General features: G+C 39.6%; 1 protein-coding gene and 1 long non-coding RNA gene across 4 annotated transcripts in view; one reads left to right on the forward strand and one right to left on the reverse strand.

The window, feature by feature from the left end:
* Nucleotides 1–241: 241 nt before the first annotated feature.
* Nucleotides 242–26,373, reverse strand: part of osbpl5 (oxysterol binding protein-like 5) — a 58,203-nt gene continuing 32,071 nt past the window's right edge. For 2 of the 3 annotated variants that reach the window (XM_028451576.1, XM_028451575.1), the window contains 19 exons: nucleotides 24,739–24,819; nucleotides 18,467–18,568; nucleotides 18,032–18,235; nucleotides 17,405–17,489; nucleotides 17,168–17,333; nucleotides 10,037–10,250; nucleotides 9,754–9,938; nucleotides 9,592–9,673; nucleotides 8,896–8,994; nucleotides 8,660–8,756; nucleotides 8,446–8,544; nucleotides 7,354–7,451; nucleotides 7,126–7,215; nucleotides 5,169–5,305; nucleotides 3,504–3,683; nucleotides 2,928–3,057; nucleotides 2,345–2,459; nucleotides 2,121–2,223; nucleotides 242–923 (listed from right to left, as the gene is read on the reverse strand). In XM_028451576.1, coding sequence (XP_028307377.1) covers nucleotides 788–923; nucleotides 2,121–2,223; nucleotides 2,345–2,459; nucleotides 2,928–3,057; nucleotides 3,504–3,683; nucleotides 5,169–5,305; nucleotides 7,126–7,215; nucleotides 7,354–7,451; nucleotides 8,446–8,544; nucleotides 8,660–8,756; nucleotides 8,896–8,994; nucleotides 9,592–9,673; nucleotides 9,754–9,938; nucleotides 10,037–10,250; nucleotides 17,168–17,333; nucleotides 17,405–17,489; nucleotides 18,032–18,235; nucleotides 18,467–18,568; nucleotides 24,739–24,819 — 2,403 coding nt within the window. In that variant the 3' untranslated portion in view covers nucleotides 242–787. Of the gene's footprint in view, nucleotides 924–2,120; nucleotides 2,224–2,344; nucleotides 2,460–2,855; nucleotides 3,058–3,503; nucleotides 3,684–5,168; nucleotides 5,306–7,125; nucleotides 7,216–7,353; nucleotides 7,452–8,445; nucleotides 8,545–8,659; nucleotides 8,757–8,895; nucleotides 8,995–9,591; nucleotides 9,674–9,753; nucleotides 9,939–10,036; nucleotides 10,251–17,167; nucleotides 17,334–17,404; nucleotides 17,490–18,031; nucleotides 18,236–18,466; nucleotides 18,569–24,738; nucleotides 24,820–26,373 lie in introns of those variants that run through there. The other variant, XM_028451577.1, reaches the window with a different exon arrangement.
* On the forward strand, nucleotides 12,572–25,969 carry LOC114466106 (uncharacterized). The gene is made up of 3 exons (XR_003674381.1): nucleotides 12,572–12,584; nucleotides 19,707–19,711; nucleotides 25,744–25,969. It is a non-coding gene; the product is annotated as an uncharacterized LOC114466106 (long non-coding RNA).

Genomic DNA, 26,373 nt, shown 5'->3' on the forward strand with positions numbered 1-26,373 from the left:
CCATGAGCAGTGCTAGTCTATTTTACTCCTTCAAGTGCAGCACTAGAGGCACACAAAGACACTCTGCTGGCTCTCAACTCGTCCTCTAATGTGTTACGACATACAAACAGACAGTGCTCTCTGTAAACAAGTACTCTGTCCTCAAGGATAATAAATACTGTTTTGGTAGAAATCCTCATCGTTGTAGATGAGACTGACAGAGAGGATTTGAGCGTACACTGATTAAAAAGACACAATTTCACTGTTAGGCGTTTTTTCACTTCATTTCTATATTTTGTGGTTTTCTTTTTTTTTTGGCATCAGCGTTAAGGCCCAGAGTCTGCAGTGGAAGGGGAGGAGAACTTCTGTTGTCTCACACACACACACACACACACACACACACACGGATCAACAGCATCACAGAGCAGTCAGTACAAAAAAAGACACTAAGGAATGATGAAACATCCTCTCTGTCATTTGTTTTTCACAGAATCATTCTTCATCATACATTTCAAATATAATTGAAAATCTGTTTATTCATCCTTTCACTTCACTCTCTCTCTCCTGCCAAAGTGCGAAGGTGCCGATGGTGTTTCAGTCTGGCTACACTAGGGGGCGCCGTTCCTCTTAGCAGGGGGCTGTGTTTATTGCTGTGGTGTCTGTGCTCCTCCCTTCACCAGGACTTAAGTCTCTACGTTACCCTGGTGTGGATCTGACGTCCCTAACCCTCCACACTAATGTCTGTCACATTAGTTTGTGCTTTGAGGAGAGATCAGGGCAGGAGGGGGGAACCTCCTGTGAGGAGTGCTCATGTGAACACGTAGTTGAGGATGAGCTGAGAGAGGAGCAGAACGCAGAGGACCAGGAAGTGACGGCCCGTCAGCGACACGCCATCGTCTGCCGCTCTCTGACGATCCAGCTGTCGACTCAGAGCCGCCAGGTTTCTACAGAGAAATCAACACCGTTAGTTCAGTGGTTTTCAATCCTCTGGAAGTCCCTATTCAATTAATAACAGTATGAACTTTATCAAAACGTACAGACAAGAAAACCATGACTCGCCACATTGAGATCATTAACATGTACAACATTATTTCAAAAGGACAGCCTTACAAAAAGAAAAAAAAAATATTTCCACAACTCAACATTCACAATAATAACCCATCTGAGCATTAATAAAGCAAAAAAAGTCATTTTTTTTTTTTTTTTTTTTAATTACCTTTTTTGTCATTTTGTCTTTTTTTTAATTTATTTTGGTATTTTGGCCTTGTTTTTATTATATATTTTCCTATTAATTTTGTGGATTTTTGCAGTTTTCCTTCAAGTAATTTTGTATGTTTTTGGTTTTTTTTTCCTATTAATTGTGTCCATCCATCCATCCATCCATTTTCTTCCACTTTATCCGGGGCTGGGTCGCGGAGGCAGCAGTCTCAGCAGAGATGCCCAGACCTCCCGATCCACGCACACCTCCTCCAGCCGTTCTGGGGGGACCACGAGGCGACACCAGGCCAGCTCAGAGACATAGTCCCTCCTGTGCAGGAAACTCATTTCGGCCGCCTGTGTCCGTGATCTTGTCCTTCTGGTCATTACCCAAATCTCATGACCATAGGTGAGGGTAGGAACTAATTAATTGTGTGTTTTTACAGTTTTTTTTTCTAGTCATTGTGTGTTTATCATTATATATATATATATATATATATATATATATATATATATATATATATATATATATATATATATATATATATATATATATATATATATATATATGTCATTTTAGATAATCGTCAGCATTGTTTGCATTTTTGGTGTCTTCTTTATATTTGTCTGTGTAATTTTGTGCCTTTCTGTAATTTTGGTCGGTTCCTTGTGTGTTTCTGGAGTACCTTTGTGTATTTTTGTTGTCCTTTTGTGTTTTTTTGTAAGCATCTTGTGTGTTTCTGGAGTACCTTTGTGTATTTTTGTTGTCCTTTTGTGTTTTTTTGTAAGCATCTTGTGTGTTTCTGGAGTACCTTTGTGTATATTTGTTGTCCTTTTGTGTTTTTTTGTAAGCATCGTGTGTGTTTCAGGAGTGATTTTATGCATTTGCTTTGGGGGCCGTCAGTTGCCCGTGTCTGCTCTAGTGTGAAAGGGATTTTTCCCACCTCTGAATATCCAGCTGTGTTTTCTGAATGGACGTAATGGAGGCCTCTATGACGGTGATGTCCTTTAAGGATTTACTGCAGCGAGCACATTGGTTTGAAAAGCCTGCGTACAACAACAACAACAAAAAATACACATTTGGAAAAGTTCAATGTTTGAGTGGTCTGGGTGGAAAAAGTGAAAGTGAGTGACAAAGAGTGTGTGTGTGTGTGTGTGTGTGTCTAACCTTCATTGTCTGAGGACTCGTGTGTGGGTTCTGGTGTGGTGCTACTGCTCTCAGTGTTCTGGCTACAGCTGGATGGCTGGCTGCTGGCCTTCCTGTGCTTCCTGTTTAGCTTTACCTAAACAAAAGGCAGGAGAACTTTAAAACTCCATAACAAACACAAAACACCCTTGATTTAATGAGGTTGCAAAGGCAAAATTGTGCAAAATTTCCAGTTTGGATGAGGAATTTTGGGAATATTCAAAAATATAAATTTTTCGTAGGCATCATTTATCGGAATTTCATTTTAAATAATTGTATCGTAAATAATTTAAGTGTTAGCATCCATGCAAAATATTACAAAAAAAATATTTCAACAAAGGTTGGCATGTAACAGGGATGTTAAATATAACTGGGAAAAAATATTTCAGTTTAGTTAAAAATTGTTCCCGATTGCAGTTAATTCCAAAAAATTCTCATTAAACCTTTATATTTTAGATTCAAAATGTTCCCAAAATTCAGGAAGTTACGTTACCGTGGAGATTTACCGCCCCTTTACAACCCTATGAGGTAATGATTGATAGTCATGGTAGAGGATTAGTGGAACCTTCTGTTGGCTGGGCCAGGTGTGGCTATAGGAGAGTCCATTGTGCTGTCTCTGGATCTTCTCGTGTGTCTGAATGATTCCGTCCTTTTCAAACTGAACCTTACAGAGCTCAGGGTCCCACGCTCGTACACTGAGGCAAAAAAAAAAAATTCAAATATCAAAAATTAAATCAAAATCACACCAAGATAATCAATAATCAAAAAATTAATATGAAACACATTTTAATAATTGTTAACTACGTATGTGTAAGCTCTATAACTGCAACATGATTCACCTGGTTTGCGTTTATCTAATATGTAATTATAGAATTTACAATTACAAAGTCAATTATCTGAACCCAATTACAATTCGATTACGATTACAACAACATATTTTTCCAATTATAATAATTACATCATAATTGTAATTATTTATCAATTACGCAATTAGAATTACCCAGAGATGCAACAGTAGTTTCAGACACAAAAAACATTCCATTCAATAAATATAATACATCACTAATACATCTCTAATACATCACTAATAGAACAAAGACATGAATGGTTGTGTGTGTGTGGTGTTTTGCTCTGTTCTTACTCCGTGTGTTTGTAGCTCCACTCTGAGGTGACGGCGTCCTGCTGGAAGAGTCGTGGAACCCAGGCTTTATCTCCTCGTTCTTTGGCTTCTTTGCGCTGAGCTTCCTCCAGCACAAACTTCTCCTGAGTGGCTCGTACTTGGTCCCGATCCATGATGGCACTGGTCACGTGTTGCCAAAGTCTGTGGAGAATGGAATCATATATAATAAATAGAAGCAGGGCAAACACATGAATATATTAATGAATAAAGGACTATTGGATGAGGTCTGAACCAGGGTTTAAGTCAATTACAAATACATCTTCAATTATCCATATTCAATAACATGTTTTTTGACCCCTGTTTTAAATCAGCTGTAGAATACACTAAAAAACATTATCTATCATCCAGTTCATTTTTCATCTCTTGGTTACCTTGTTAGGCTTCCTAATCAATGAATATATTAGTATGAATATTTTTGATGTGGACATCAGAGCCTTTTTTCTGTCAGTAGACCCCTCAATATGAATTATTGATACAATGATCCTTAAGAGAAGTGACACGTAGTTAACCATGTATGTGTAAGCCATAGAACTGTAACGTGGTTCCATAGTTTTATATTTGATTAAATTATAATTGACAGTTTTTCATAGAATGTTTATTCCAATTGACCTTTCGCAAAAGCCCTGCTCCCCTTATTTACTTTCGGTAGATTCGTCATTGGTCCCGTCTGTAATGCCTAGGAGAAGTCTCCCGGTGCGTGTTATGACTCTTTCTGGAGCAATACCTGTCCGATATCTACCAGATCCAGGCAAAAGGAGTTACAATATGCTCTGGAGAGATAGGGTGGAAGGCTTGTGTCAGCAATTTTTGCGATCCTGTCAAGAAATATTGCTCAGATTGGTCACAGCCGACATCAGCTGTTAGCACTCCGTGCTAATGCTATGCCAGCCTTTGCATTCCCCCCCCAGTGAACTGAGGAGGAAACGAGCATGGGCTAAGCGCCAAACAAGGAGGAGAAGATATCAGCCTGTCCTCATGGGGAATGTTAGCTCTAAGAGTGGACGAGCTACAGGCATGAGGAGGACTTCCAGGAAGTGAGCCGGCTGTTGTTTATGGAGTCGTGGCTCACAGCGCTATAGATACGTGAATGTATAGTTATGTCACCTTATTTAGTCAAAATCAAATTAAGCTTTATTGTCATTTTGCATAACACACACATTAGTGCAGACAAGATGAGATAACATTAAAAACATACACATCTCTCATACTACTGAGAAACACATTCCTGAGACGTTTTTATAGTTCATTGTAGACATCGCTCCAGTTGTGTTTTCAGCTTTGGGAACGGAAAGAACACGACTCCCCCTGGCAAACAAAAAGGGGTACCTGGTATATGACCTGCTCAAGCCATGAGCACATCGCTTCATCACTGTGTCTGCTCTGAGTACGTCGGACCTAGTTTACATAGTAACAGTTGATCGGACGATGACTGTTTGTGGGCGGGGTTTTGCGAAAGGTCAATTACAATTACAAAGTCAATTATAATTTAATTATGACAGCAACATATTTTTTCAATTACGATACCAATTATAATTACATCATAATTTTAATCAACTACCAATTACATGATTTCAATTATAATTGACCCCACACATTTGAATTGCTTTACAAACAGGTGTGTCTTACCGTTCAGACTCAAACTCCCCCTGGTGCTCAGACTGAACCACTTGTCTCTTGAGACGAGCGCTGCGAATGTCTGTGCTGGGGTTCCACAGCGTCTCCTGATGGCTCGAACGCTTCTCCTGGATGAACACTTCACTGTCCTGGTTTGAACCAAGAAAATCATGTTTTCACTTTGTCTTCATTTTTTTTAAATAATATGTTAAGATTTCATTGATTCAGACAACTTTTTTCAAGAAATCTGATCTCCTGACATGTTTCGATTGCCAACTGTCAGTCTTCCTCAGAGGTGATTGCTTTGATGTATCAAGGGGTATACCGACAGAAAAAAGGCTCGGATGCCCATGCCAAAAATATTAACACCAATATTTTCATTCATAAGGAAGCCTAACAAAGTAAGCAAGAGATAAAAAAAACAAATTGGATGATAAATCATATTTTTTAGTGTATTTTACAGCTGATTTAAGACATTTGTCAAAACCGACCTGATATCAAAAGACATGCTAACAGAATGTTATGTTTTATGTAAGTATTTATTTATTATAGTCTCAGTAATTGTGATTAATTTAATTTTAATTTTAACTTTGTTAATTGTGAACGTAATTGTAATCATAATAATCATAATTGAGTTGTAATTGAACATGGATAACTGAAGATGTAATTGAAAAATGTAATTGACCGCATCCCTGCGTGTGGCCCAATAGTCTTTGGAGAAGAAAGTCCTAGGTGTTTTATACATAGGGTTGACAATACGCTGTCATTATTGTGACATCACACCTGTCATTAGCATAAATAATTAGTCATAAAGGCTGTCATTAAGTGTCCTTCGTTAATCTAACCCCTAACACCAACCTTAACCCTAACACTACCTAACACTAACCTTAATCCCTCCACCTAATCCAAAAAAATGCCAACATAGCTCCAAATGTGCTACAATTTAGCAAAAGGTGTCATAATTTAGCAATGACAACATAATGACAGCGTTCATGACACCTTATTAATGCTAGCACAATCAAAAAACACGCACTTCCCTTTTTTTGAGGCAGTGTGCTGGATCAAAAGGTCCAAAGAAGCTAAGAAAAAAAGTCAGCACAACTGTGTGGTTAGTTCCCAATTTCATTTTTAATTTACACCAAAAACTTGACGTTTCGGGCTGACCGCTCTTCATCAGACATCAGTCCTTATTAATGCTAACAACACTGAAAAACAGCATGTCAGCCTTATGTATAAAACTTCAAGTAAAGTGTTACCAAATGTTCCCTCATCCCTGTTGATGCTAAATATTGTCCCAATTATTGTTGGGTTGTCCCAGTCCATGACGTCATTTTCTGTTCCGCAGTGGTGCAATAGTGCAGACTTGAGATTTTTCTCTGTATCAAACATTCTTCCTGTTTCTCCTATGTGTGTCTATTGGCATGACATGGAATATCATATATTCCGTTGCATTTTTTGTCTAGTTCTATTTTGTATTTGGGGTGAACTATCAGCTGTCAGAGTTTGGTGTGTGGTTTTATGGCCGTGTTCATTGCGTCATGGACTGGGACAACCTAACAATAAGTGGGACAAAAGGAAACAAACACAAACGCTGGATCACAGAAGCCGTCAAGATCAGGAAGCAGAGCTTTAACATCAACAGTGATGAGAGAACATCTTTACTCTCCCACACCTGGGACTCTCTTCTGCAGAGATTATCGGGCGTGACCAGCCTGAGGGAACTCTGAGGTTGGTCACGCCCAGAAAGAACTTGTAAAGACATGAAAGTGATCAGTAGATGCTTAGCTGAGATCAAATTCCCTGAAAAAAGCTGTCTGAATAAAATGAAACCATAACATAATAATGTTTTCAATTTAACAAATCGGTTTCACTAAAAGCAGTCCTTAACCTTCCTGGATTTCCTGCTGCTTATTGTAAACAGTCACTAAAATGGGACCAAACTGTAATAGAAGAGGAGGGATAAACTCACCCAGTGTCCATCTACAGTAGCCAGCAGCTCCTCCCCCACAAAAATCTTTCCACTAATCTGATTCACAGAGCTGGAGCCTCCAAGGAAAGGCTGAAATAACACAAAGTGAGACATCCGTGAAACAGATGAAAATGCAAGAACAGTCTAAGTTAAACAAATACAAAATAATAGTATGAGAGAAAAAAAAAACTATTTAAATTGAGTCAGAAGTTCAAAATGTAAACACACCTTTAGTTTGAACTCCAGCTCTGTGAGATATTTAGTTTTCTCGCACTCAATTGTAATTTTACCTCCCAGCTCTAGGGTCATGGTGCCATAGAGAATACCTGCAGGAGTCAGAGGAGCAACATCAGATCAACAGCACAGTGATGCAAAGGCAGAAGCTCACAATGGAAGTCCACAGATCCCATCAATCATGTGTTGATTTGACAAATTACAAAACGAGAAAACTACGTGTGTGATGGAGCGTTTCAATTCAGCTGATGAGCTTTAATGTTAACTTTTGTGTTTGTTGCATTGTTCTTGAATTTTTTTATAGAGCATAAATACATAAACACTCGGGCTGGGTACTGCTATACTGTCACGATATTTTGCCCACAATAGCGATAATATCACGATACAGCGATTATCAATATATTGCAAGAAATTTAAACCACGATACATTACAATATCTGTTTCACTGAAGAAATTCAGAATTTATTGACTGCACTGAGTTTATAAAAACCTGAAGTACACTGAGGCTAAATATTGTTGTTGATTCGCCACCTTTGAAAGTTCTGAAAACATTTTCATTGAGAAAGTGACCAATTAGAATATCAACATGTGGAAATTTGTTCCATAAAACTCATTTCAAGGCAAAATTTTAGAGATGTTCGGAGACCCGCCATTGAGCTACTGACAAAACATACGAGTAACTTCAAAACAAGAGCCCCATTTACAAAAGCGTTACTTAAAAAATGTCCCAATACAGGAAACATCTCGGTATTTCTCACGTACTCAATCTTTTCATACTATCTAATGTGAATGCACTACATACTAATTTTGACGTTAGTATGACATTTCGAACACAGCCTTAGTCTTTAAACATGTGGATTGAACCATTATGGTAGCTATAGGACACACTCCCACACTCAGCGAACACTCATCAGCATCTTCGTAACTCTTCAATGACAACCTCTCATTCCTCTAGTACTCAAATTAAAAAGGGAGATGTCTATTAGACTTTTTTTTCTTCTTTTGGGCGCTGCAAAGTTGTTTTTACAACTTATTTTATGTTGGATGAACGCTATCATTTTTCAATGATTACAGTCGAAGGATTACCTTTGCAGTGAGCATAGGGCATCGTGATGATGTATTCCTCATCCCTGCTCAGGAACAATAGCCTGGCTTTTCCATCCAGAATGGCTGAGAGAGAGTTACCTAAAATAGGAATTTATTTCAATCATGCAACCAAACAACTGCTCCACTCGTGATTCTCAACTGATTGTCAACATTTACAGATTGCTTCGGTAACATTTTGTGTTGTGCCATTTACCGTAGAATTTGGACTTGGCCAAGATGCTTCCACTAATTGAAAAACCGTCCTTTCTATTGCAGACATAGAAGGCAGAGATGGGTGGATGGTGGGACACCTGAGGGAGGGGCAGCAGAATACAGTGAGACGAGAAGAAGGAAACTTTATTAATGATACACTCGCAGGAGAATTTTGCAATATACATGAGAAACATGTGCTGTGGCTGTTTGCTTTGAAAGCTATGAATCTGGTTTAACCTGCTCAGCGACGTAGAAAGTGCAACTGTCAGTCTGAGGATGAAGCCAGCAGCAGCGAAATGTTTCCCCCAGGATTGGATTGTAAGGCTTTTTCAGTCCCTGAAATAGAAAAAGGTTCAAACGTAAGATTGCGTCACAAATATGCATTTCCTGATACAGACTTTATGCTGTAAAGAAAGAAGCAACAAGTTGTTACAATTTTATTTATTTTTGTATAGCATTTGAGCAGGATAATCCATTTTACTTCATTAAATATACATTGTAGCCATGGTTGTTAGCAATCAGGAGTTTATTACATTTATTACTAATAATTAAGTATTATTACAAAATACCAAAGAATGCTGGGAAAGGAAAATGCATTTGAAGAAAACGTAGTTATATTTTGGGGTTGACAAATTTCAGAGCTTGCATTGAATAGAATATGCAATGTCAGGCTGAATACAAAAATAAAATGAAATAAAATGCATTAAAAAAAAGTCATGAACACAGAAAAATGCATAAATTCACTGGGAAAATATGTGGAACAATACATTTAACAAGTAAAATATAATAATGTCTAATTAGTTTGATTACTAACAGTAGTGTTATTTCATTTCATCCAAAAAGGATATTTTCTTTTTGTGTTTATAAAAATATGAAAAAAAGAAATGAAAAAAGAACTCATGTGCGAGTCGAGCTAAAGTGAACAATTCTTACTTTTGGTTTTTTGTAGAACCCAGACAAGTACCACCGCACAACGTGCTTGATACGTTCATATGGACTCTCCTCAAGTGCAGCTCTGTGTAGAAAGAACAAAAACTGTGAGGTGAGAGACGGACCAAAATGTTCTAAAATGATTTGTTACAGAGAGTTACTGACTGTGAGAGGAAGTCAGCATGGTAGTAGTAGTCTGACAGCTTGTCCAGAAATGAGCGAGGCTCCAGGATAAACGTGGGCAGCACAACTTTGGACAGATCCATCCCTGGGCGCAGCTGCTTCAGCAAAGTCCATATTAGACCTTTGTTCTCCTCCGATACGGTCTCCACCTGGGACGCCTCACCCACCTAAATGTTTAAACACAAGCATTCTTTTTTAAACCGAAACACTTAACCTAGTTTTCATCCTCCATACTAGATCTAGAACAGAAAGAAAAGTGCATCACCTCAGCCATCTCCTCTGTGCTCTGCTCTACGTAGGCTGTGGCCTGAACTCCAGGGGAGAGCTCATCTGATTGGTCCACATCACTCTCCTCCGTCAGTCTCCCGCCATTCTCGTTCGCCGTATTGTCCCAGTCATCGTGAGTCTCGCGCTCCGACTTGTCCGAAAAGCCATCGTGCTCCATGTTGTGATTGCCCAAGAGTACCGTGTCATTCAGCCTAATGCCACCGCAGAGGTGAGAACAAAACAAAAAGGTCTTATAACTTATGGCAAATATCAATAAACATAATCAAAACTATGAGCTCATTTGCAGCCCTTACATTGTCAGGTGTTACAAAGTTGGGTTTGAGTGCAGAAGAAAGATCAATGAGGTTTGAACCGTGTGATAGGTGCAGGTTAGCAGGCAGAGAGAATCAGTGGGGAGGTGGTTGACACCTCCCCACTGAGGTGTCAACCACCGTGGGGTTGACACCTCAAACACACTCTGGTTGTGTTTGAAATGTCATACTCATACTATGTCTGATGTCAAAATGAGTATGTAGTGCGTTCACATTAGATAGTATGGAAAGATTGAGTGTGCCAGAAATACCTGGATGTATTGTACTCAAAACGTCCCATGATGCATTGCGAGTGGAACGTAAAATAGTCCTGGGACCGGCTTCAGGCTAAAAATCAAACATCCCTTTTTCAAAAGAAACCTCTTCTTGTCTTCCATTAGTTTTAACACCATTGTAAATATAGCTCTTGTTTTGAAGTTAATCTGAAGTTTTGGTCAATAGCACAATGGCGGGTCTCTGAAATCTCTGAAATGTTGCCATGAACTGTGTATACGTGAGTTTTATGGATCAAATGACCCACATGTTGATATTCTACTTGCTTAAAATGCTTTCAGAACTTTCAAAGGTGGAGAATCAACGGCTATATTTAGCCTCAGTGTACTTCAGGTTTTGTCGTCGTAGGTTCAAAATGCATCTTGGGAAACTTGGAAGTATATTTCAGTGGGAATGCTCATCATCCCAATTATATTTATAGTATATAGTAGACATATATATATATATATATATATATATATACACACTTGAGTTTGTGGTGCATAGTACGGAGTGTGCCATTTCAAACCCAGCCTCTGTGTTGATTACTTTCAGGTGTAGCACAGTGGGATTAATCACAGCTGGAAGAGAGAGGCACTACCATCAGATTGCAAAGAGAACTCCATAGGAAACCCAGAGTAATCAGTACTTTCTGGGCAATAATAAAAGCCACAAAACAGTCAACCTGCCTGTGTGCCTGTGTCTGGAACCCTTACCTCAGCTTCAGTCATGCTCCAACCACTTTATTATATGTCTCATTCTTATTTTCAAACCCTTCCACAAAATGAAAATGTCTAACCATAAGCACCCTTTAAATAACTCCTAAATTAATATATTTTTGGATCTCTTTTACCATTTATCAGAAACTCCAACAAATAGTAAATAGACTTGATTTGGATAGCGCTTTATAACCAAAGAGGTTGACAATATCAGCTCATTCAACCATTCACATTTTCATTCACACACCAATGGGACTGAGCTGCCATGCAAGGCACTAATCAACCTCTGGAAGCAACCTTGGATTCAGTGACTTGCCCAAGGTCACTTTGACAGCTATAAACTAAGATCAAAACCCCAACCTCTGGATCAGAAGACGATCTCTACCACCTGAGCCACGGTCGTCCAAGAAATCAGTACTTATTATATTTAGAATATGTTTTGATAGAACACAGCTGATGTGTCAACAAAAATACAGAAGCACACCAGTTTATGTTAAATAGATGAACTCATGCAATGAGTGCTGCCATAATTTGACTACTAGTCATCTTGAAAAATGGCCGGCATATTGAATTTTTGAGTGGCCAACGCCTTTTTTCAAAATAGTGGCCCTTAGAGAGTATCTGTGCCAAACGTCATGCTTTAATACCAAAGTGAACAATTCTTTTGAAATATGCAATTAGTCTGCTGCACTATACATGAGTCAGCCAATCATGCTACATATGGCATTGTTGCTCTTTGATGATCCACCTTCAAAACTTTGAATAACTACTCAGTTCACACACAAGGTTTCAGCATGTCTTATTCCTTAGTACTTCAAGCAACTAAAGAAAACACTTCCTTGAAGAAATGAGTGTGGGCAAATGAAAACATGAACATGAGGAAGTAAAACAGTGTGAATCAAAAAGGGAAAGACAGATCCAGTGGGAGGAGGAACCAACAGCAAAAGAGGAACAACACAAAGTGGAACAGGAATTTCAGTTTCCCTTGACGATGAATAAACATCAACACTCTTTAGATTAATTCACAAAACTAGCATAGAATGGAATACTTCAGAACAGTGCACATAAAAGAATGAATACGTGTAAAAAGAAAAGAGTGCATTCACAGATGTGTTGGTGGAAGATTGCTCAAAAGTCTAAAAACCTCAGAACAGGTCAGACCGGAAAGATTGCAGCACATGGCAGGACACTTTTACAGTTTCTCACTAAATCCATAGTGACTTATTGCAGACATTTAACAATAGTTTGCTTTCCTTACCTCCAAGCTACACCTTATGGCAAACTCTTCCTCTCCGTGTCAGAACGACACAAACACAGCCTATCCTTAACTGCTGCGTGTGTGAGCGCTCTCAACAGTTTGGCTTCCCTGCTCATACACCTGCTTCCTGAATGGGTTTGCCTGAGCGACAGGCAGCGTGTGAGTGCACGGTGTAGGATTGCACTAGCTGTTCTGCTACCGTGTCTGTCTGGGTGGTGTATGGCTCATATTATGCTCATTCCTTCTGCTTCCCTGTCAGTCATGTGAGAGCACAGACTGCTATGATTGGCTGGGAGAGGAGCAGGAAAGGTGGAGCAGTTGGCATGGATGGCTCGAGGGTGGTTTCAGCCATGGAGAAGATAAGAGGAGGGGGAGGTGTAAAGAGGAAAGGGATGTCTAATATTAGATGTAAACAAGACACCAACAGGCACTGTTTACAACATGAAAACTAAAGCAAAGCTATATTAGATTTTTTAGTAATGCTAAACTTAGAATTTTCCAAGGACATACAGTACACGGGCATATTTCTAATTCTACAAACACACAACCAGCAATCTGCCTCTATGTTGACTCCTGTAGATCACCCCTATTGTTTATTACACACACATAGTAATGCAAGCACATTCATATTGTTTGCAACTCAGAAAACCATCTGATATCCCTGAATCCAACATAAATTTTTACTTGTGGGTTTTATGTAAATATAGGGTCAAATATTAACAAGCAAAAGCACAAATATGAGTAAATTGTCAATACCCGATTTATTTGGCTGATATAGAATATATACATATATCAGCCTATATATGAAATAAAAACATTGAAACACACTGTACATCAGAGATGGGCAACTTCAATCACAGCTGGAGCCACAAAATGTGATTGTATCTGATCAACATTCATGTCAACATTTAGAATCATGACCAATTTGAAAAATTAAAGCAAGGCCCATATGTGGCCCCCTGGCTGCCAGTTGCCCATCTCTGCTGTACGTGATCATAAATACCCTGATAGCACACATACATCTCGCCGGCACGAGGAATGAAGTTGCATCGGCGAGACGTATTATGGGGAGCGTTTGCTCATTGGGCAGACGTCGTGGAGACATCGGCGTTTGGCCGATGTTTGGCCGATGGATTAAAGATGCTCAGTGCGGCCTCTCTACAACTTATATTAACCTTTATTTAGCTCGGATTATTCAATTAGTATAAATATCTCCATATCTATAGTTGAGTGTTTACTTAAATCTGATAGGAATATGACAATATCACAACAATAACAACAACAAAAAACAATATACTACCACTAAATAGCTTATTATGTGTTGACAAAATAAAGAGTTCATGATCATAAATGTATTTTACAGTTCTACAATTACGTAAGTGGTATCGCCGATTTGGGGAGAAAAAACACACAAAATGACGCATTAGGAATAGAATGCCAACGCACAATCTGAGGCCGACATCGGCGAGACGTATGTGTGCTATCTGGGTAGTAGACTTATATTAATGGTGGATATTCAAGTTAACAGTTGCATATATCTTTGTTTATCTCATAAAGACGAAATTTGCACAACATTGTCTGAAACGCTCTCCTGTGCGTGCCCTAACAGCGTGCTTACTGTGATGAAATGATTGTCTTAAGAGCACTTCAGTGTAGTGTTATATTGTTTTACAAAGTTTTTAGGTTTTACTCTATAATCAGCCTATGAATCGCTCAGGCTATTGATCGATTTCGAATAAAAAGACCCGTGTTTGCTTAACTGGAGAAGCACACAATGTATGATCATATATCTAATGATTGTTAGTCATGCTTAGTTGTACATTATTGAAAATAACATAGAGAAAAATCAATCTAGGGAGTTTTCTTTTGACGTGCACGTTACTTACTGCAGTTGCATCCAGACAGTGAATACATAACTATTTTCTAAAAGATTTACCAATTATTTTTGTTTGATAGGTCAGACATTTTAAGAGAACATGGCTTGTATTATTTTCATCTACTAAACTTTTTTGGGTAGAGATCAGCATTGTATGTGGGTGCATCCTGAATAAATATAGCATCTGATCTAAGATCTCATCAAACTACTGGCCCAAATCATTTAAAAGAGAGCACATCTCCTCGCCCATCTCCTGCGTTCTCCCGTTTCAACTGTGGTCTAATTAGGTAGTTTACATGCCAGTGACTTTTTAGGGGCTGGCTGCTTTCCAACACTGGTTTTAATATCCATTGTTAAAAACTGAAAAAGGCTGCTAGGAATAAAATACAAAATCCAACCACACACTCACACATCAACACCTACATCCACTATTTTAAAAATATCTCCTCAGCAATCATGCATCCACACACATGAACTACACCTTCTCCATCAACTCATACAACTCTCTGTCCTATCCAGACTCTACCACAGTATAATGGAGCGTCAGAATAAAATAACGCTTTACATAAAACACAAGTGGGAAAAAGAGTTGGATATCATAATCTCAGACAAAGACAGGTATCACATATGTGAAATTTAACAGACATCCACAAATTCACTTATTCATTGGAGAGAGTTTAATTGGAAAAAAATTGTACTTTTTTTTACTGCGCCAAATTTGAAAAGCAAGCAAATATCTAAAGAGCAAACATGTAGGAGACAATGAGGTCAAATGAATGCAAACCAAATACGTCTTGTGGTGTTGCCCCAAAATTGAACTTTTTTGGGACAAGGTGAGCCTTGTGATTAACGAGGTACTATATATAGTACAGGAAAATATGTGTTAGAAAAAAAATGTAACAATAAAAAAGGAGGATTTTGATAGAAAATGGAACTTGGAAAGTGGAATTAGATTTACAAAAACACCAGCATTTAAAGGATAATGTCAAGGATAGTGTTTTCTTGTATAATGAAAAAAAATTAATGTAAACTGAAAACTGTAAACCCCTGTGTACACTACAACCTGATGACATGCTTGTTGTTTGTTGCTCTATGTTCATGATATATGTAGAAAATATAATAAAAATCTAAAGTGGAAAAAAAATGTTTCCCTCTCTCTTCTACCACTGTCTCAGTTGTAGTTTCCATCTAGGTCTCAGCACTTAGGTGGCATTCATCAGGTGTTACTCCAAGAAACCTTTATCCAATTGGCCTTCGACCAAAACTCATATCACGTATGTTCTGTTCCTGCCAAATAAAACTCATTTCTAGTTCTTGCTTTTTCCAGGAACAGACATCGTGTTCTACCAAATTATGGAGAGGTTTTCCCCTGAGCAAGACAGCACTCCTATAAAGACGTGTTCCAAGGTACCAAACACATGGAAATATTGTCCAATCCCAATTCAGGGGTCTATTCTCCCGTCTGGACTGAAGCACTTTCTTTCGCGGCTGCAGTTACGCACCTTTCCCTACGGTCCAGGCTGGTAACACGGCCACCGCGTGTAAGTAGACCAACAGCGCGTGAATGAAGGCGGCCTAAAGCAAAGGAGGCGGACTGGGCCATGATGTCGTTATTTTTGGGGCTGTCTAGAAATCACGGAACATAGAGTTTTCCTAATGCTAATGTCATTGAAATCCGTAAAAATGATAAAGCAAACTTTGCATTAGAAAGGCCTTTGTTGATAAACAATGTAACAGGTTGATTTGATGAGATTATTGATCAGATTATTGCAGGGTGAAGATCTAACACATTTTTCTGTCTGAGCCACAGTTAAAATCTCTCTTTTTCTCCACATATTAACGCCAGGTTAACGTTTGTTTTGTGTGGAAAGCCTGATTTTATTAACATCTCATCATCATCATCATCATCATCTTCGTCGTCATCATCATCATCGTTATCATCTGTCAACAATGTTTCATGTTTATTTTTATTTATTTATTATGGGGACAGTGCATATTAATATACATTTCTGTAAAATATGCCAGAATTAGCCTAAGGGCTATTTTTCATCTGACAGTCTGAAGGTCTGTCAGAGTTCTGTAACGAGCAGCAGCAGCTAACGTGCACATTCGGCACAGCTAAACAGCTCCTCGATGCTGCTTTCACCTGCTCCCTGAAAAAAGAGTGGACGGCACGGGTAAAATATAATTAAATGTAACACATTTTGTGCCGTTTAGAACTGGTGAATGTCAACATATTAATAATGCTGATGGTCAATCCTTTGGAGTGCTTGTGTGACTCCCTCCTGCCACCCCAGTGAAAGCGTTGCTTTGAATACATTCTTTCTGGGAGTCTCTTCTGCAATTTTATGAGTCTGAGTGGCTTCAATTATAACAAAGTCCATATTTCTAGTGAAATATAATATTTCACCTTATCGGGGCGCTGCACTTATTCCAGGTTCAGAAGCGCATAAGAAGAAAAGAACTTAAGCAGACGGGAGAATACGAGCAAGGCCAGATTTGAATGGGAACACCCACATTTCAGGGCCACTCCACCCAGAGTGCATAACTGGGATGAAGGCGTGCAGCGACTGACTTAAGTACAAGGGGAGAATGGCGCGCATCCCAAACCAGCGCAGCTGTGCAGCTTTTTGGACTTACGTGCATGGGAGAATAGAGCCCTTAGTGAATAGAGTTTGAGATGATGACTTACTGCAGCAGTAGCTCTGCATCTGTGAGTGCGGTAGACTGCAGCAGGTGGAGTATATGAGAAGATTCTGATGACGTGCTGAGATCTCCTTCTCGTCCATGTTTGGCCGTCAGCTTGTACAGACTGGAGCAGCTGAGAGCCAGCTCCAGGGCATCCATCCAGCACCGGCCTGTAGAGTAGAGGCTTTTAGCATGAATATTACTCGTGAAAATATTTTAAAAGAGTTAGAGAAAGCCTCACCATCAGACTCTGACGCAGCTCGGAAGATTAGGTAGTTGCTGGGTAGAGGCTGTGTGATGGAGCCAACGTTCTCTCCTTTGGGACCCTGAGCATATGGATACAAACATGACTCACTTCACATATTGTTTATTTATGTTGTACCAACACAGATGACAGGAGCTGATACACCATGGGGGAGAAAAGAGCACAGCTAATTGCTCAAAATACTTTTACTCTATCTTTTGCTGTGCAGAATTTCTTTAGAGCTGCTAAACGGAATGAAAAACATATTGAGGATTTTGTTTTTTGTTTTTTTACCAATTTTGTGTTTTATTTTTAACATGGAACAGAATCACATGACATCCCTCTGTAATGTGACCACCAGGAGCCACTAAAGAGTCATTCGCTGTACCAGAAAGTTCCTGCGGCGGCTGCATCGAGAGAAAATTCACAAAATATGACAAAAACTAAAAATGTTTACTTGTATAAAAATTCTCAGTTACGTCCTTTGCTGTGCTCAAATATAGTTCAATGTTGTCTATACATGTGCAAATGGAAGCGTAAAATAGTGTATTGTACTGTATTCAACAATCCCTTTCAAAATAATCTATAATCTATGGATAGTAGAGAGGGATGTGAAGCACTGACCTTAACAGCCCAGATCGACTTGTCCAATGGGTGGTAGAGTTTGAAACAAAAGCCGTCCTTCTTGGAGGGTCTCTCGATCAACTTGCATGCACTGAGTAGAACGGTACCCACCCAGTGTTCAGCCTTCGGGGTCTTGTAAATCAACAGCACACCAGGCTTCAGGGTACACCACAACTTTGTCCAACTCTTCAAAGAACCACGAATCTAAATAAGAAAATGGATGCGATCAGAAGAAAACAAATACAGTCGACAAACACGGGAGAGAAGAATATACTTTAGCGTGCGTCCACAACTGTGTTTACAGGACACAGCATGAATGTGTAATGGTAAGAAGACAAACAGAGAAAAACTCTAGATGGTAGAAATTGTTGTGCGGATTTTTAAGAGTGCATCATGTGGATCTGTCAAAGATAAGATCAGTGTAAATTCTCACACCTTAAGCCAGTCGGACATGATGACAACACTGGGGTCCTTGAGGGCACTAAAGAGTTCCTTAGTTGCCCGTTTCTTCTCCTGCCTGTAATTCTGCTTTTGAACCTTTAAAAAAAAAACAATAAAAAAAGGGTCAGTCTTAAGTGGTCAGATCCAATAAAAAATGCTAGCAGAGAAACCAGTCAACTTTAACTGATAAAAGCCAACCATTCCCTTTTCCAATTATAGTTAAGAACAAAGCATCTGATGCAATCATTGCCCAGTCAACAAAGTCAACAGTTTTGCTCCATAAAAGGAGCAAAACTGCGAAACTCTCTGCCCACTCATCTAAAATTAGAAAATAGTGACAATGCTTTTAACAAACGACTTAAACAATAGCTAAATCCAAAACAAGTGTTCACATGAATAGTTTTAACTGGTTTCTTGCTTTCTCCTGTTGCCTCTGCCCTACAACTAATGACTGTATTTAACTCTGAATATTGCTTTTCTTTTATTGCTGTACTGTTTTGTACAATTTAAAAGCCTACTGTGGACAGGTGATGCAAATTAGCACATGTGCTAATCTATACTATAATGACGGAAAGGTCTGTGTGTGTGTGTGGATGTGTGTAAAGCAAATATCTCCCAGACGTGGTGCGAGTTCGACCTGAAACTCGGTCGACGGGTATTCAGTGTGTGTATCTGTTGTTTTGGAGTAATTTGGTCATTTCAAAATGTTTAATTTAATTTTATTTCACTTCTGGAATGAAACCTATTCAGCTTTTGACCTCAGGGTGTGAGGGGGCACTAGCGCACCATCTGTTGAGAAACGACTTCCGGCATCCATTTTGATCACAGTTGAGACGACTTCCGGTATCCATTTTGAAGGCGAAACAGATGAACTGTGAATCAACTGCTATTCATCCACGTTCCAAATAGTGTGCGCATCTGTTATTTTAGAGTAATTTGGTTTGGGTTAAAAAAACAAAAAAAGGTCAATATTAAAAACGTTTTTGTATCGCTAAAAGTCATTAAAGATAATATTTCATGGTTATTTAATATTATTCCCGTGATTCCAAACTTCCTTTAAATCTCCGGTCACGGACTTCACTTTCTCCTTCGTCTCATGACTGTGAGCAGTGGCCGTGCTGACGGACGTTAGTCGACCTCATCACAAACTATCTGATTATTCAGACAGAGGAATGTAATGTTTTTGTGGGTCCACAACACAGCTCTACTTTGATTATTGTTTGTTCTGCGCAAGGGTAAGTGTTCTTATATTATTCTATGTGCTAAGAAAGAATGCTAGCAGCTACAATGTAAACACACACGCATGCACGCACGCACGCACACACACGGCTGATGCGGATCACACAGAGCCGTTTAGAGAGAGTTGCGACTTTGGTGTTGCAAAATGTTTATTTTTCGCGGTACTTCCGTGTCTCTCTTAGCAAGATGCGCGCGCGTGTGTGAAGATAACGCACGGAGGAGATGGATGTACACACACACACACACACACACACACACACACACACACACACACACACACACACACACACACACACACATGACTCTAGAATAACACTACAATGGCAACAAAAACAATAATTATACAAAAAAATGCACAAAAAGATAAAAAATACACAATGATGACTTCAAAATCATACATTACAGAAAAATACAACAAAAATATGAAAATGGCTCAAAATACACAAAACTAAATATTTATACAAAAAATACACAAAACTAAATATTTACACAAAAAAAACACAAAATGACTCCTGAATCACACTACAATGGCAACAAAAACAATAATTATACAAAAAATGCACAAAAACACAACAGAAAGATACGAAAATACACATGACTCCAAAAAACATACATTATAGAAAAATACACCAAACAAAGAAATATAAAAGTGAGTAAAAAAACAAACAACAAACACATTTATCATGCACATGTCCCATAGAATTAAACCAGGAAAATTGCACCCACATTTTGCACCCGCAATTATACCCCTTATGCCCCCACATGAATGCATACTTCCGACGGGCACTGTACTATCGGTTAGACTATCCTATCTAACCGTTTGATAGGATAGTCCTCCATGTCGGCACTAATGACTCCCGATGTCGTCAGTCGGAAGCAACCAAAGTGAACATTGAATCAGTTTGTGCTTATGCTAAAACAATGTCAGACTCCGTAATTTTCTCTGGTTCCTTACCAAATCTGACCAGTGATGACATGTATAGCCGCATGTCATCATTTAACCGCTGGCTATCGAGGTGGTGTCCAGAAAACGAGGTGGGCTTCATTGATAATTGGAGATCCTTCTGGGGAAAACCGAACCTGATAGGAAGAGATGGAATCCACCCTACTTTGGAGGGAGCATCTCTACTATCAGAAAACATGGCACAGTCACTGTTATGACATCTCATGAATGAGACCATGTTACAGAGGTGGAGTCCTCCACGCCCCTCTGTGCTTGCCTTAGGACAGTTTCCCTCCCATTGCTATTATGATAGCTGTGTTCATCGCCATGACAACTGTTGTGATGATGATGAATATTATTTTATGGAGACGGTGTCTGTCCCCCGACCCAAATTTCACAATGATTTTAACAAAAAAAAAACAACTAAAAGAGCTATCAATTATAAAAATCTGAAAAAAATTAAAATCTCAAATATAAAAACACCAAAACATAAAACCATTAGATGTGCTCTATTAAATATTAGATCACTGAGATCCAAATCTCTACTAGTAAATGACCTTATCTCAGAAAATAACTTTGATTTATTCTGTTTAACTGAAACATGGCTGTATCAAGATGAATATGTTTATTTAAATGACTGGGAGGAGTGGCTTCATTTAAACTCTCATATGCCACGAGACATAGGCCGTGGAGGTGGTGTAGCAGCTATTTATCATTCCTCTCTTCTAATCTATCCTAAACTAAAGGCCAGTTACACTTCCTTTGAAAGCCTGGTTCTAAATTTATCTCATAACGAATCAAAAACCTGCCAGCCAGTCTTATTTGCGATAATTTACCGTCCTCCGGGCCCTTATTCTGAATTTCTATCAGAATTCTCTGAGTTTATATCAAACTTAGTCCTCAGTTCTGATAAAATACTGATAGTAGGAGATTTTAATATCCATGTTGACAAAGATAGTGATAGCCTGAGCTCAGCCTTTATGGTCCTAATAGATTCAGTTGGCTTTTTTCAAACTATTAATGAAGCTACTCATCGTTTAAATCATACTCTTGATCTTGTTCTAACATATGGCCTTGATATTAATTAACTAAAAGTCTATCCTGAAAATCCTCAGCTATCAGATCACTTTTTAATATCTTTTAACATTATCCTAGAGGATCTCGCACTGTGCAATAAAATAGTTACGAGTAAAAATCTGTCCAATAGTGCTGTGGCTAAATTTAAAGAGGCCATTCCTGCTGCCTTAAACTCAGTGCACCATCCAATAAATAACTATGATATTAATTATAACCCCTCTCAACTGGATCTGCTTGTCGATAGCTCTGCTAGTCTACTAAAATCCACCTTGGACTCAATTGCCCCATTGAGGGAAAAAACTATTAAACGTCAGAGGAAAGCTTCGTGGTTTAGCTCTGAAACTCGCACACTCAAACAAACAACCCGTAAATTAGAGAGAATGTGGCGCTCCAATAAAACAGAGGAGTCACGAATACTCTGGCAAGAAAGCCATAGTAAATACATGACAGCCTTACGACATAGTCGATCTACATACTACTCCTCACTAATTGAAGAAAATAAAAATAATCCGAGGTACCTTTTCAGCACTATCGCCAGGCTAACACAAAGTCATTGCTCTATTGAGCCCATGATTCCTCTAGCCCTCAGCTGTGAGGACTTTATGACATTTTTTAACAATAAAATTCACAAGATTAGAGACAAAATTAGCCACTCCCTGCCTTCACCTGGGCCTGCTGTACCATTAAATGTAAATAGGCCTAACCTAAACTGTTTCACACATATAGGACTTCAGGAACTTAACTCTATTATTTCATCCTCCAAACCCTCGACCTGCCTTTCAGATCCGATCCCAACTAAGCTGTTTAAAGAAGTTGTTCCCCTGGTCTGCCCATCTTTGTTGGAGACAATAAATATATCCCTATCAATAGGCTACGTGCCACAGTCCTTTAAAGTAGCTGTAATCAAACCCCTTCTCAAAAAACCTACTCTTGATTAAAGCACTTTAGCAAACTACAGGCCTATATCTAATCTTCCTTTTATTTCAAAGATTCTTGAGAAAGTTGTGGCGGCTCAGCTCTGTGACTTCCTTCAAAACAACAACCTGTTCGAGGACTTCCAGTCAGGTTTTAGAGCTCAACACAGCACAGATACTGCTTTAGTTAAAGTAACTAATGATCTACTCTGGGCTTCAGATGAAGGACGACTCTCAGTGCTGGTTTATTTAGATCTTAGTGCAGCTTTTGACACTATAGATCACTATATTCTACTAGAGAGATTAGAGGAATTACTTGGAATCACAGGGACTGCCCTAAACTGGTTTAAGTCCTACCTATCTGATAGGTACCAGTTTGTACACGTGAACAATAGGTCTTCTGTGTACACTAAAGTAAGCTACGGGGTTCCTCAGGGCTCTGTGCTAGGTCCAATCCTCTTCTGTATCTATATGATCCCCCTTGGTAATGTTATGAGAAAATACTCTGTTAACTTTCACTGCTATGCTGATGATACCCAACTGTATGTATCAATGAAGCCAGGTGAGACAAATCAGCTATATTTACTTGAGGCCTGTCTAAAGGACATTAGGGCCTGGATGGACCAAAATTTTCTTCTTCTTAACTCAGACAAGACTGAGGTCATTGTACTGGGCCCACGACACCTTAGAGAAACCTATACTAGCCTAACTGCCCTAGATGGCATTACTCTGGCATGAAGCACAACTGTTAGAAACCTTGGGGTTCCATTTGATCAGGATTTATCCTTCAACTCTCACATAAAACAAACTTCAAGAACTGCCTTCTTTCATCTCCGTAACATTGCTAAAATCAGATCTATCCTGTCTCAGGGCGACGCCGAAAAGCTAGTCCATGCTTTTGTTACCTCTCAACTGGATTATTATAATTCTCTTTTAGCAGGCTGCCTGAGCAAGTCGCTTAAGACACTTCAGCTGGTTCAAAATGCTGCAGCACGTGTACTGACTAAAACTAGGAGAAGAGATCACATTACTCCTGTATTAGCCTCTCTGCATTGGCTTCCCATAAAATATAGAATAGAATTCAAGATTCTTCTTCTCACTCATAAAGCCCTAAATGGACAGGCACCAGTCTATCTCATGGAGCTTGTAGTGCCATACAATCCCCCCAGGACACTACGCTCTCAAAATGCTGGACTACTCGTCGTTCCATTTGTCTCTAGAAGTAGTATAGGAGGAAGAGCTTTCAGTTATCAGGCCCCACTTCTCTGGAACCATCTACCAACCACGGTTCGGGGGGCAGACACCCTCTCTACCTTTAAGGTTAGGCTCAAAACATTCCTCTTTGGTAAAGCTTTTAGTTAGGAACCAGCTCATAGCTCATAGTTAAGATGCAATAGGCATAGACTGCAGGTGGGGGGTCTGGCATGCTCGGTTGGAGAAAGGTTGGAGAGGGCGTTAAGAGAGAGGTCATTTAGGTTAGAGAGAGACCGGAGAGGGTCCCATTCCTCTCTCAAACACTCCCTCTATGTCTGCTTCTTCCCTTGTGTGTTTGCTCCTGTACTCCTTCTGGCTTTTGTCTTGCAGGTCCATGGGATCCTCAGTGTGGAGTTACAGAGTCTCAACAACTCTGTCTCCACCCTTTCCTCTGCACACACCCAACACAGCATAACGTGGATGGCTGTTCATCATAGGAATGGGATCCACACAAGGTTCCTGCTGCTTAACAGAAGGTTTTCCTTGCCGCCATGATGAATTCATGTCGGGTGTGGGATACATATGTATGTGTATATACGTATATATGCATATGTGTGTATCCATAAAATGAACAGTCCGTCCTTAAGACTGCTCTACTGTAAAGTGTCTTGAGATACCATTGGTTATGATTTGGCGCTATACAAATAAAAGATTGATTGATTGATTGATTGTAATAGTACACTTAAATGTTACATCTGAGTCGTAACAAATATCATTGTGATGTCCACATCAAATAAACAAAAAAAAACATTTACGTATTAATGTATTCACAAATAATGAAACTGCTTAACAAACATCTCTTTGAAGCAAATGTAACATCCAACGTATAGATTTTTTACCTTGAGAGATTCCTTCCGTGCCAGCTTCTCTGTGGGGGATGGACAGTCCTTGTCGACACCATTAAACATCCTGGACTCAGACTGGATGTAATTGGGAAGAGAGAGGACAGCATGCAAAAATACACAAAGATTAAAAATATCTATATGCTTTTATTCAAAGCTTCAAAAATACAAAACGTTTGAAGCAACGTCAATCACAACCACAGCAGACACAGTATTTTCCAATTACAACCATTGTAGCGAGAAATATTTTTATGTTAATGTTCTGTTATAACTTTATTATTCATACACTAAAAAAAGAAAAACAACTTAATTGACTATATTATTTTGAATGCCAATGCAGAAATTTACTATTTTATATTTTAAAGCAGCAACATCCACAAGTAAGAAACATTGCTACATATTGTGAAGTGAAAGAGACAGGATAAAATGTTAAATTTTGTTTTATTATTGGGAGCAATATTTGACCATTTGTAATTAGTGCCTCTGAAGAAGGAGACAGATTATTGGGACTAATAAAGCGTGAGCAGCATGGACAAATCAGGCCTGAGTTACAAAAAAAGTCTTGAAGATACAGTTCCCACCACGACCATGACATCATGTAGGGTTTCAATGTGACTGTCACGTGAATCATTGGTCTACTATTCATTATGGGTTTGTTGAGTCTGAGTCACTAGGAAGTGGGTCAGGGTTGGTTGGCTTCCTTTTAACAAACTAATGGTTTGTTAAAAAATTAGTCGAAGTTTGTAACAACAAATTGGATCATTGGAGCTGTGTTAGACAGCATTATGAACCATAAGAAGGAGGGAAACCACAGAAAGCGAAAGGCAAGAGCCTGTGATCACCTAATGAGTCATTGGCTGTGTCTCCATTACAATTTGTTGTAAAATAAAAGCAATATTTCTAAATGTGCTTTCCGGGCCCGAAGATGCAGCCAGGCCAGCAGAAAGAGCGGTTGCCACGGAGCCCCAGGCCACCCCCCCAAAACCGCGCCACCCCCCCCAGATGGTAAATGGTAAATGGACTTGATTTTATATAGCGCTTTATCACCACACTGAAGCAGTCTCAAAGCACATTACATATTAGCTCATTCACCCAGTCACTCTCACGTTCACACACCAGTGGGACAGGACTGCCATGTAAGGCGCTAGTCGACCACTGGGAGCAACTTAGGGTTCAGTGTCTTACCCAAGGACACTTCGACACATAGTCAGGTACTGAGATCGAACCCCCAACCTCTCGATCAGAAAACGACCCACTACCACCTGAGCCACGGTCGCCCAGATATCCCAAGCCGAGAGGCAGCCCCCCACACACACCCTCGAGAAAGCCCCAAGGTGCCCAGGATCCAGTGCACCCTGCCACCAACTGTAACCCCAAAACCCCCGCCAACACCCACACCTGAGCACCCAACCCCCCAAGGGGAGGGCCCAGAGAGCCCCCCCGCCCGATATCCCAGCAGAGGAGCAAAGGCCCACGCCCAGTGGACGGTCAGGGTGGCCTGGGCCACCGAACGCCCTGCTTGTTCGGCGGCGGCCCAGAGCCAGCAGAGACTGGACCCCAGGCCAGAAGGAACCGGATCCAGAAGCAGCACTGGCAGCACCCCGCCCAAGGATGACAGTCGCATCCCCAGCC

This window comes from Gouania willdenowi, chromosome 6, assembly GCF_900634775.1.
Source record: "Gouania willdenowi chromosome 6, fGouWil2.1, whole genome shotgun sequence".
Lineage (NCBI taxonomy): Eukaryota > Metazoa > Chordata > Actinopteri > Blenniiformes > Gobiesocidae > Gouania > Gouania willdenowi.